The sequence below is a fragment of the Limulus polyphemus genome, unplaced genomic scaffold, assembly GCF_000517525.1.
Source record: "Limulus polyphemus unplaced genomic scaffold, Limulus_polyphemus-2.1.2 Scaffold992, whole genome shotgun sequence".
NCBI lineage: Eukaryota > Metazoa > Arthropoda > Merostomata > Xiphosura > Limulidae > Limulus > Limulus polyphemus.
The window spans coordinates 173,242-186,533 of record NW_013666602.1 but is presented as its reverse complement, the minus strand read 5'-3'; the positions used below and the strand labels follow the sequence as shown (position 1 = coordinate 186,533).

Below are 13,292 nucleotides of genomic sequence, written 5' to 3'. Positions count from 1 at the left end.
ACAATAGGAGCATGCCACACTATCCTGATGCAAGTAACTCCTTCTATATAATTCAGCGTAACTTTCTCTTCGAGATTAGGCACAAAAGAAGCATCGTAAATGGGGAGGAAAGGTGGGAAATGTGAGCACAAGTAAGTATCTGTTGGAAATATATTTTCAGTGTACGAAAATATTAACTTCCGAAGAGGTATCTTACCTCCTCTCACATAATAGCTAGAATACCACACCAAAAATGTGGAGGGACTGGTGTAAAAGTTACCTAGATGAGCACCCTTTGGAAGTGTCTGAAGAACATCCATGGAGTGTGACCTCCCTTGAGAGAGGAACACACCTGTGGAAGACAACACCACATCAGTACCAGGTATACTCCTTATGCAATGAAGTAGTAAGTGTCACAGAATTGGGAGGAAAATAGATGCAGCACATCCAAGACTGCATACATGTTGGTTGGTCCAGCTCAACACCAAAACCAAACTCCTGGGAACTGACATCCAGAAGAAGGTATGATGGAGGGTTCCCAAAGATGTGCTCCATGGGGTAGAATGGCTAGGGCACGTCAGACCATATTCAGTGGGTCAACTCCAGTCCAAAACCAAGCAGCATCAGATATTTATTTTCCTGTCTGCAGTAAAAGGAGGGTCCCGACTGTCTTCACCTCAAGCCTATGAGATGGAAGAGAGAATGTTCCATTTCATCCGCCTAGACAAGGCACATGTGTGCAAAACCTTAACCAACACCAGCCACTTGAGAAACCGGCATCTGAGTGAAGGTAGGTGAGGAAGTGACCTTGTGGTGGTTCACTGAAATCCAAAATCAAATGGACTTCTGCTACCAGAACTTATGAGTTACAACCCACATGTGGTATGCTACGTGTACCCCAGCCAATCAGAGTAACTATGAGCAAGTCCAGGTTCTTGCAATACTGAACTCCCAAGCCTCAGCTTGATAAAGGAAGTACACCTGAGGTACCCAGACCAACCAGTACATCATGTCCATGTTAGGACAGGCACCACTTGCCACTGAATGGGATCCACTACCTATAAGGGGCATGATCCCTTAGGATAGGGAGGAAAGTAAAAACTTACCAATTCACAGTTGAACCATTGCATGAAGAATGGCAACAGGTGGAATACGATATCCAGATGAGGAAGAAATGACCACATGATTTAGGTAGTGGGAGATGAGCATGTTAGGTGTAGTCCACAGGTCAGACTGGATTATCTCCTCCAAAGAATGATGCAGATGTCAGGAGAAAAGTAATATGTTGAATCTATTGGGATGACACCTGAAAAGATGTTGGGATTCGGGAGATAGGGATGTAAACACAAGATTAATAAGTTGATGAATCCAATTTGTGATGGTAGAAGGTGAAATGTCTCTTTGAGAGGCTGTGAAGATGCAGTAGAACCAAACTCGAATGTGGGGTAGGTGGGAGTTTCAAGACTAGTAGCGAGCAAAAAATATTGAGTATATAGGACAGCAATAAATGAGAGAAGCTATTATGTGAGCAGAAGTAAGATACTATATTAGGATTTGATATTATATATATACATATAATTTAATGGTCAAAAACAACTGTAATAAAATCTAAGTTAAAAATCTAAAATAAAGACAGCTATAAGTTGATGCTTACATATAATACATTAAAAACAGCCAGAAAGAAATCCACTCCTACAGATCATACCAAAATTCACATTTAAAGCTAACAGATTAGAGCCAGGTGTAATGGAATTCATGCTAACAGGTAATACATTACAAATAGCTATAATGAAATCTATGCTTACAGGTGTGGCATGTAGATATAATAAATTAAAGCTTCCTATAACTTCATTCATATGACTTTTTCAAAATTTTAGAGCATTCTCTACTTAGTTACCAGTTCCAAATGAACAAGATAAAATTAGCCTTGAACTCGTTAATCATGCCTTTAGAGACTGTTTCCCACATTTTTAGGCTAACACCCAAGAACTGTGATCTGGGGTTAATTCCTTGAGTGATACTCAGGAGGATGTCTTGTATGCTAGTCATATGTGAGAACAGAGATATCAGAAACTCAAGCTTCTCTTTCATTTTTGAAATTGAACCTGCCTGAAAGCATGAAAAACACTAAACCCTTACACTGAGCTTAGGATTGAATATAATCCTAAGCAAACTTATTTCTTTTTAAGATTTTGGTCTGGTCTATGTTTATGTTTTCGTAGCCTGAAAATCAACCTCTTAAATAAATGGATAGTGCTAATAAGCTGTCAATATAATTAATCATCTACCAGTCATATTTTTAATAAACAGCAGATTTTGTTTCTATTTCTTTTATATGTGGTCAAATCTAACTAAATTAGAGCTCTTTAGACAAATCTTGACACTGTTCTTGTTGATACAAAGAATGCATATAATAGTTGAGGTGTCATGTATGATTTTCCTTCAGCTAATAACAACCTTTCTGTTACTCACTGCTTCTATATAGTTTTTTATTTAAAACACCTTATGAAGCAAAACACATCAAATTCCAAAATCTAAGTAAATATTTTTTTCTAATTCATTTCTACAATTTTTAACTTGAAAGTATCCTTGAATTGATAGTTTATCATTTTGTAAGATTTACTTTGACTAATTCAGCAAAGAAATGAAAAGAAGAAGTTCAAAGTTTCATTTTTGCACAATTACAAGTGCATTTATTAATTTTTTTAGAATATTTATGCCTATCCTAAATCATAGGTTTTTATTTGCTAAAAAACTATCATTCATTGAGAATAAAATTATCCAGGTCTTGTTTCTCATGTGACTTTCCTTCTCTGTTTAAGGTGTTATTATTACAGCCCTTCATCCCATCTCCCACAATTATGATGTTAAAGCACATGGTCAGAAAAAGTACCAATGAAGCACGGCTTTAATGAAGGTATAGGCAAAGTTTAAATACTATTGGACAGAGCAGATTATAAACTATTCCCACTAAAGTAAAATCAATAAAGTGGTGTGAACTATAATTTCTAATTTTGTGGGAAAGTGACTAGAATGGAGCTCCTGCAAAGATGAGAGCAATCTAATCAGATGTTTGGAAAACTAGGAACAAACCACACACCAGGGAATTTTTTTTGTTTATAGACATTCTTTTCATTCCTGAATACATTTTTATGTTAACTTATATCTGTTTGAAAGTTACAGATTTTTTTTTTTCTATGAGAGATATCAGATAGGTTTATTTAGATTTAGATAGTATGACAGTTTATGGGAAAATATTCCAATGACTCAAATCCCTCTTCATTGAAAATTATAAGTTTATTGCATTTGAACAATGTACATAAATATAATAATTTAACATCTACTGAAAAAAAAGCTATATTTATTAGATATAAATTAAACTCAAACAAAAATACTGTTAATGAAAATGTTGTTATCTAGCCTGAAAAAAGGCAACAGTTACAATGCTGTGAAAGGTCAGATAGTAGGTCAACAATATATCTTTGTCAGTTAATTTTTGCAATTTATTTTTTATAATTTCTAGTGGAAGGTGGTAACCACTGCAATCAGCAAAATAAAGTATCAAATGAAACATGTTAATAAATATCAATCAACTTTAAATTGATTCTATATATAAAATGGAACTTTTTGATCAAGAGTAAAAATAACTGAAATTCTAAGAAAACGAAGTATTTTTAATGTTTTCAAAACTGTGTCTCATAATAAAATCTTGAAATTCCACAATGTTAAAAATATTTAAAAACAAATTTAAATTATATAAATTTTTAAGCGAAAATTAGATACTATTCATGAAATGTGTACTAAGTTACATGCAACTTAGCAATAATATTCAATAAATAAGGGCTTGAGTGATTTAAACATTTTTTCTGTCACCTCCATACTCCCTAAAATAACAAAGCATACCTGATTTATTATTTTTAAATAAAATTTTCATTGCTTTCAAACAAACATAATTAAACACACAAACATTTTCTAGAATGAAAATCATGTTTAAAGAAACTAACAAATTCCAGGACTTGTAGTTTGTTCCTAAATCTTCTTAACTTACCACTAGATTCTGTTGTTCTCTGCAGAAGCTACACTTAATCACTTTCCCATGAAACCATAATTACTCCTCACACCTCTTTATAGACATAAAAAAACGTTTATAATCTGCTCTATTCAATGGTGTTTAAACTTTGACTTTAGTTATTATCAGAGCTGAGTTTCATTAGTAGTTCTACAGACAACATGCTGTGACATCATAAAAAGGTGGAAACAGGGCCTTGTAATAATAAAACCACAAACAGAGAAGAAAAATCACAAAAGAAATAAGACTTGGCTAATTATATTATCAAGAAATAATAGTTTCTTAGCAAATAAAAATTTATCTTTTGAGACAAGTAGAAAATTCTAACACAGTCAACAAATGTGTCGGTTACAGACAAGATTCCTCAAGTCGTAAAGAAATAAAATTAGAAATTATTTTTTATTTTACTTTGAGATTTACATTAAATAAATGTTACACGATGACAAAGTATTGACCTTAAATCATTTTGAGTTAAAACTGTTGAAATACAATCAGAATTATTATCTGTATTCAAAGTTTGGAATTTGATATCAGGTATGCATTCAATCCTTGAAAGGTGCTCTCCAGTCTGGATAAGGCTAACTGACAAACAAGAAATGTATGTATTTTATTAACGATCATTATTATTTTTTTAGATTAAAAAATTCAAGTTATAGTTTTGTACAGAATTAATTAAGAGGGAGTATAACATTATGAGAACGTCACATCAGAAACATCATTCAAGGATATGTATGTTCAAAGTACTCTAGGTCAATCAAAGTGTTAAGTCCTTCAAAAATGTAATTTAGACTGAACTCATTGCTACATATGTTTTATTAAATAACATACCCCTAGGAAGATACATGCTGTTCTTACAAGCAGCTTGTAGTCAATGTGCATTGAGGATTTATGTTTTAGAGAAGTTAATGGTTCAAACAACGTTACCAAAAAGTGCTCACTTCTGGAAAGTAAGGCTCCCATAGGTTAAGGCTATAGAGCAGAGACCATTGTTTATTCAAGCACATCCTTCAAGCAGGTGTTATTAACTCCAAAAAACTCATAACTATGTTTCTTGTTTTTAGCTGTTCAATTTCAACATAACATATACTATTCTGATCAGCTTCTTAAAAAATGAACTTTAATGTCCATTTCACAGGACTATTAACCTCCGTTGAACACCCTGAGACAGTCTCAGGGTGAGCAAGCTGAACAAAAATTGTTCACCCAGAAACAGTCCTGGAGTAACTTTACTTTCTGATTCCACAGTGTTAAATCTGAGCTTTTCTGCTAACTGTGTGCTTTTGCCTTCTACCACTCTTTGACATCACTAAACACTGTGGGTAGAGCTAGTACACACACTTAAGAGCTCTACTGTCTTACCTGAAACACTGGATTGTAATCATTGAAGTCAGATTACAATTAAATAAATATCAAGGTTTTTATTTTTTTATTTTGCCTAAATTTATACTAAATTATTTTCCTGCTTCTAGGACTATCACACCCAAAAATTGGTGACTATTGCAGTTCATGTAATCCCATTTTATTTTTTATGTATAAGTAGTACAGTGTACCTACAGAATACAAATACATGATTTTTAGAAATGGAGGAGAGGTTCTGGCTGGAAAGGGGTTGTAGGTGGGTTTTTTAGGTTAATTTTGCCCCTTTACTTTAAAATTTCCAATTTTCTAGAAAAAAGTTCTCCTAAAAAGTAAATGCAAGAAAAAAGGTGACACTTATGGCAAAAAAATTCAAAAATATAAAAATGCCAAGAAAGTTAATGAATATTATGTATCCATTCTTCAGTAAGAGATCTCTATTTCATCAGCCATTAGGGTTATAGATACATCAATAAGATTTGTAATCTGCAGAATAAAAATTATTGAAAATAACTGTATTTTGAACTAGAGATATCTCATGGCCAAATACTAAATACAATATTAAAAAAAAAAGACAAACTTTTGATTAATCTTCAGAAACAGGTCTTCACACAGATTTTCAACACAAACTGGAGCATCTCCAGGGCAGTATGGGAAGAAAGATATTACTGTTGGGGTCTCTGAGCCTCCAGTAACTTCCACACACAAAGCAGACTAATGACATTTAGAGAAAAAAAATGCTATCTAATTTATGCCTTTGAAAAACCATATTAGTTAAGATAATTAGAAACACTAACTTCTATAAGCTCTGGATTAACTAAAAAAAAGAAAATAAATCACATTACTGAAACAGAAAAACATGGATTTAGGGATTGTTATTAACTTTCTTATATAGTATAATATGAGCATATATTATCTTAGCATAACTTTAAATAAACACTGATGCACACCTATACCATGTATACCTAAAAATCTTGTTTAAAATAATTTGTCTTTGTGAAGTATGGCAAAATTAAGGCACTAACAATGTCAACATATTATTAAAAAAAATTAGGTTCTTCAAGAGTTACTACACTGTGAAGAAAAGTAAAAACATCCTTGTATTTTTGACTATAATGTATTATAAAGCTTCAATGATTTTTGATATTTTTAAACAACTTTCTCGAAACACTATGCTGTTACAAACCAAACCAACTTTCATTAAAACAACCTAAGACCTGTGTTTTTAAATATTATGACTTTTCTTTAAACTTTTACATACATTTCAAATAAAACCTGTAACATTAATAACAAGTTCATACCCCATGATCCATTCTCAATACAGTTATACAAGGTTCTTTGAAGGAGAAGTGCTGTGATATAATATTGCTATCACGATGTTTGACAAACATCATCATGGATTCCGTATCTGGCCAAAATGGAAGGCACTACAAAAAAGAAAAGATACAGACATTAAAAAAACAAAACAAATAATATTTTATCAAATTACATATTGAAAATGGTATTTTTATGCATGAGTGAAACTGCTGGAGGAACTTTAGCTATGACAGTCTTGTAACTTAGTAGCATAGGATACAATATGCAAAAAGATGTTTAAAAATTCACTGATAAAATGTCATTCAATCTTAATTTTAGCTCTGGAATTGCATTCTAGTGCCTTAGGCCTATGTCCATCACTGCATATATTGAATACAATGAAATATTTAGTAAACAACATACCTTATATTTTCTGTTCACACATCTTTTTTCTCCAATTTATTTTGTGTAAAAAATGTTATTACTACAACACAATAACACTTTAATCTACTCACTTGAGAAGGTGCAATATCTAACCACAAGTCAGTTTGTTCATTTTCTTCCATGAAGCGAAGATATTGCTGAATAAGAAAGAAAAAAGTCCAAATGATGGGAAAATAACTAAAAGTGTGACTTTTTTTTATTCAATTTCTTTATGTTTGATTTTCTACACTGGTGTGTGCATTGCAACAGTGGCATTATAGATACTTGTATATCAAAAAAAATCTCATTAATTAGTGTTACCACTTAACACTTCTTTGATATTTAATTTTCACTGAGATAAAACAGTTACAAGAGTTGGGTTAGAATTTCTTATGGATGATTCCTGCATTAGTTTTCAAAGTCACAAAACTTCAGTATGAACAAAGAAACTTTATCCTTTTCAAAAACCAAAAATTTCTAGAAAACAAGAAACAAAAATTCTCATTCTTATATGATAGTTACAAAGATTCTTTGTACCCTAATAATTAAGAATGTTTTTTTTTCCTAAATTTTATTTTCACTTAATTCATTTAGACTGTATTAATGAATTTACCTGTGTGTTGTTCATCACTACCAGAAATGGAGTAATAATAATAATTTTGGTCAGCTGAAGATGGGATAGTTGGTTTGACAGGAACAGCTTTAGGCAAACAAATGAACTATTAATAGACTGTATAAATAGAAACTCCACACTCAAAAATTAAAAAAAAAGGTTATAGTTTCATTCTTAAGTAGAATGTCTCGAAAAATTGAAAGTCTACTATATATTTATACATGTGCATCAGTAAATAATTACATTCTTCTGTTTTGACTTCTTTATACCTGGCACAAGTAAATGATATAGAAAATTGTTTCCTAAATACCTTATATTTTCTCTTTCTTTCATTATCATGACAGACTACCACACCAGTGTTCCCAACAGTATCAAGAGAGAAAGACGGAGACCATCTGGAATTATACACTCGTATTCTGGCCTGTAGAGGAAAACATTATCCAAATAAATATTTATGTAAAAGAATAACTGAAACTCAAAAAAAAAAATATAGATATATACACACACTACATACATTTTCTAATTAATCAAAATCTGTTCAGAACTGCACTGCTAATAATTCAAATTAACAAACTAAAACCAACCATTCAATACTGCAACCAGAAAATGCCAGGAAGCACCAAATACTGAGTGTGCATGAGAAAGGACTTAGATCTTATGAAAAGCCACCCCAACCAAGAAGCTTCCTGTAAAAGAAGGGAAGTGTGAGAAGAGTATACCATTCGAGAATGGGCCAATAGAAGTCAGTCATCAAAGAAAAGGAATGCCAATTCCAGGCTATGAATATGATGAGTAAAGACCCTCACAATACAAACAAATATAAAAGTGGCCAATTCAAGAAGTTGGAAGATGTGGATCTGACAGATGGAACATAGAAAAGATATGGAAGAATGGCACAGAAGAATAAGTAGGAAGATGTCTGACACAATGACCGTGGCCAATCACAAATCAGTGAAAAAGACCATATAAAGGGTAAGAGAAAAGAAAAACGACTGTCAGCAGAAAATGAGGCCAACAGCAGGAGAAGAGTAAGAGATGGATTAGTCATGATATGAAGCCACAGACAAGAAGAGCAATGAACTAGATGTCTGGTGGAAGGAAGATGAGAAAAAAAAGGAAGGCCTGGAACTTGGAATGTGAAGGTTAGGGCTAGACTGAACCAGGTGAGGAACAGTAGTAAAGAGCAAGGTCAAGAAAGAAGAAAAATGTGGGAAGATAATAAGGACTGAAGTCATACAATGTCAGTCTAGGTCTCAAGAGAAACATTAACACCACTGCAAGTGTCTTGGTGAAGAAAAGGAACCGAATGAAGGCATACACAAATAGGAAGAAGGTGGACAGTAAAGAGGAACATAACCCGACCCAATAAGTCCCAAAATCAAAGGAGCAAAGTGAGGAAGGACACAGCAGAAGAAGTGGAACAGGCTAAGATAACAAGGAGAAAAAAGGAAGTTCTATAGAAAACTTCTCTGGAACACAATGAAGTGCCTCAGATAAAAGGTAGAGGTATGAGAAGAAATACAGGAGGGTAGTGAGAAAAAAATGAAGGTGCAAAAATGGGGAACCATAGAGTGAAATATATGGCAAAGGGCCCAATCCCCAAGCAGGTTAAATAGATGCCAAAGACAGGAAATAAAGAAAGAAAAGGAATAATATCTACAAGTCAGGACAAAAAGAGTCATGAATGAACATGAGAAGATGAGGCCTTTGGGTGTGAGAGGTGAAATATTAGAGAAAGTAGACAAAATAAACCTGAATAACAAGCAAGAAGGAAGGACAAGGTAAACCCCAAAAATTGGGATAATAGAATAAATAAAAAAAAGAAATACAAAAGGATGCAGGCTAAAGATAAAGAAAGGAACACACCTGAGAATGAAATCCAAAGAGATTGGAAGGTCAGGAACATTCTTCTAATGGTAAGGTACTATCCAAAGAAATTGGTTAAATTCGTAGTTCAGTAGATCAATCCTTACTGAAGAGAAAGAACATAGGCCAACAGAACAGGAGTAGGAGGCCCAGAAAGCATGTGGTAATCCAAAACACATTTAACAATGGCTGCAATGTAAATGAGCTTCCAGAAGCCATAGAAGAAATTAGGCCAGTGTGTGTTATATAGTCACTCAAACAGGACTAATATAAGTCACCAGCTTTTAAGAATTCATGATAAAAAAGTAAAGCTTTTGAAACTAAAGCCAAAAAAAACAAAAATCAAAGTTTCATTAGCAAATGCAAATCTTATCATTTTGAGCTCAGACAAAAAAATTGTAACACATCTATTCTATGTAATGTGAAGGAGAAGAATGAACCTGCAACAAATCACTAAACCTGTCCTTCTGTATAATAAGTCACAAACCACTTGTTTTGTGGAGATCGAGTGAATGTAAACTAGTTTTAACCTTGAAGTTATCTTATTCTATTTTTACTTTTATATTCACTTTAGACAAGATACAAACTGAAGGAAATTATATATATCAAGTAAAGAACAAACTAAAACAACTGTTTTAGCCATCCATTTCATTTTGTTTCACTTTAACCCTTGAAATTTACCAAGTTATTTAAAAAAAAGTTATGACTTTTGCAACAATTTAGGAAAATACAAAATATACAGAAATTGGCTGAAAAATATACGAAATATGAAGAAAGTGTTAGGCACCATGTTATAGTTATCAGTAGATAAACTAAATCACATAAACATCACAAATCATAAAATTTAATATTAATATAATAATGATGAACAATGGTTGCTCATATTTATTTTATTTACATAGTTTAAGTTAAGTGGAAACTACATTACTATTCTTAAAGACACAAAACTAGATAGAAATTTCATACAGTTGTAAACAGGCTAAATGTACTAAATCTTAAATACAAACCTTCTTTCTTTTGTGCTTCTTGAAACGGAAGAGAAGAGGTTCATGAGAGTTAGAAATGGTATTGTAGATTACATCAGACATTGACCCCTATAAACAAGAAGTTAGGTTTGTATCACTAAAATTATCTATTAATAACAAGTGTTCATAATGTGGATACCTTATTATATGTATTAGTTTTCCTGCAGCAATATTTTATAAGAATATGGAATTCACTGGGCCATATACTATGGTTTGAACATATTCTGAAGATGAAAAAATGATAATGTATTTTCTACGTACAATGTTTTGTCTCTATAAGTGAGACATGATCATGTACACTAAGTGCATTCAATGAAGTAACTAGTATATACCTTTCAGTATGGGCACCTGCAATTTTGCTGGAGGTTGTATGGGAAATTCACTTGTTCTCCGAGATACATACTGTAACTCGGAGATTTCTTATCGTGTCTTCACAAAACTGGTAAGATTTTGTTAAAGATTATAAGTATCATGTATACAATGAATGACATTATTTTAATTAAGGGTTTCTACTAAATATATTTTATATATTCATTGTACTTATTTGCATTTAGAGTTTAGTTTTAAGTATAAAAATGCTTTTCTTCATTTTGCAGTTTTCAAGTTTTATTTGCATAACCTCTATAACCTCCCAAATGAATATCAAAAGTTGTTTAAGGCAAATGTTTATATTTTATTTTTCATTTTCTCTACCACATCACTAATTGTAGATATTATCATCAACATACAATGCAATGAAATGTTTAAAATTAAGAAATAGAAAAAATGTACATGCCTTAATTTGTCATAGAATATCTTAAAAGATCTTCTTCTGGTAATATTTGTAATTTCAGGTCTTTTCCTTTTCACATATACTTAATTTTTAATGTTATATTTTCCTTTCCTGTCCTTTAGCATTTGCTATTCATCTTGACACAAGTCAACAACACCCTTGGGGCATTACTGTATCTTTTAGAGAGATGCGCAAGCCTTCAACAAAATTATTATACACTCTTGCAAGGTCGTAAGCCTTGAGAACTTGGGCAATGTTTGCGATAAATTGAAAAATGTTTAAACCTTTCAATTATGCATTTTGAAACATAAATAATACATAATTAGCTAACATATCAAAGTAAAACCTAAATGCAATTTAACTGTCTCTATAACTATAACATATTTAGGTAAGAACCAACCGTAAGTGCTATCATGGACAAAGTAGCCAATAATAATACTACTGGTAGTTACTTCTATCTGATGACGACAACTGAGCGCCAATTTCAAAATAATTATTGTTGGATTATAATGCAGAATGAACTCTTTTTAATGACTATATACACATATGTCAAGTAATAACATATAATTTGTAAAACTCAAGGAATAGTATAGAAGGTGGATATGGCACCTGTCAAGAGATGAAAATATTTATTTCTAGTTAAAGAACTTTAGAACATACATGTCAATAGGGCAAGTAAACATACTTACCATCTAGACTTAAATCTACCAGACTGGGGTTACCTTATTCAAAACCAATAGTGTGAAAGTTGAGATTTTTCACAGCTTGGGGGTTACGTGATAACAAAGCTGAAGTTTAAATTGCTGTTTTTTAAAGATTTCTTTTCATACAATTGATTTAAAATTTAGATAACATAAAACTCAGAATAATAACATACATTATAATATTAATTTCATTGACATACACTGATAGTAGAGCTGTTTAATTATATTTTGAATGCAACTCAATGACTTCCACAGAACCCTTTTGAGATGGGTCACAGGTGAAAGGCTATGTCATCTCATTTGTTGACTCACATTCAAAATTTTATTGAACAACTATTTCATGAATTTATGTCAATAAGTTTGGTATCAAAGTGTAGATTATAATTCAAATTTTAAAACTATATATTACTCAATTTCTTAATTTAAAGGCAAATATTAAAAAAATACAGATAAACATTTATTTCTGTGTGTCACGTGGTATGTTGAATGCATTACTGGTTCAAATTAGATGTTTGTGAAGTCAAAATACTAAGTCTATAGTTTCGAACAAATTAGACACTCAAATTACCAATATTGACAAGCTAGAATATAAAATAAGAGCCATTTATTTTTTCAATTTGCTAAGATATTGTTCATGTAACAAATTAAACAGAGTGGCACCCCACCCACCTCTTTCCATTTTTGGAAACAATCCCATATATACACTTACTTCTATATATGACATGAATAACCAATCAGAAGCTCAGAATGTCCCCATAGTGGCTTTCTTAGCCATTTTAAATTCTTAGGATGCTATCTATTTCAACGAGATAGGATGTGTCTTTAGTCTGCTCAAAATTTCATTTTTTTTTTTGACTAAAATACATCTTAGTTATTAAGCTTTATAAATTATAATGGAATTCTATGGAATTGATGTAGTAATTTATGATTTTTTTTGTTATTCAACTGTATATATATATAAAACCTAAAAAAAATATTTTGTTTCATATCCTCCACGTGCCAAATTTTTAAAGGCTTAGAAACCTACATAAAGCAGCAACTGAGTACAAAGGTCATAACTAGAAGAGATAATTGTTTGCTTTACTTCTTTATTTACTGTTTTATGTTTTAGGAAAAAATATGTTTGAGAACTTATTTCAAAATAGCAACAATCTATATACATATATAATGTATAATAATTGAAATGTGA

At 31.8% G+C, this 13,292-nt stretch overlaps 1 protein-coding gene across 1 annotated transcript in view; it reads right to left on the bottom strand.

Annotated features, from left to right (window-relative positions):
- Positions 1 to 13,292, bottom strand: part of LOC106461581 (vacuolar protein sorting-associated protein 13C-like) — a 219,273-nt gene that overhangs the window by 44,078 nt on the left and 161,903 nt on the right. Inside the window, exons 30-35 of the mRNA XM_022388591.1 lie at positions 10,610 to 10,696; positions 8,047 to 8,157; positions 7,737 to 7,823; positions 7,216 to 7,281; positions 6,706 to 6,831; positions 5,985 to 6,118 (exon numbers count right to left, since the gene is read on the bottom strand). Of these exons, the coding sequence (XP_022244299.1) occupies positions 5,985 to 6,118; positions 6,706 to 6,831; positions 7,216 to 7,281; positions 7,737 to 7,823; positions 8,047 to 8,157; positions 10,610 to 10,696 (611 nt within the window). The remainder of the gene's footprint in view (positions 1 to 5,984; positions 6,119 to 6,705; positions 6,832 to 7,215; positions 7,282 to 7,736; positions 7,824 to 8,046; positions 8,158 to 10,609; positions 10,697 to 13,292) is intronic.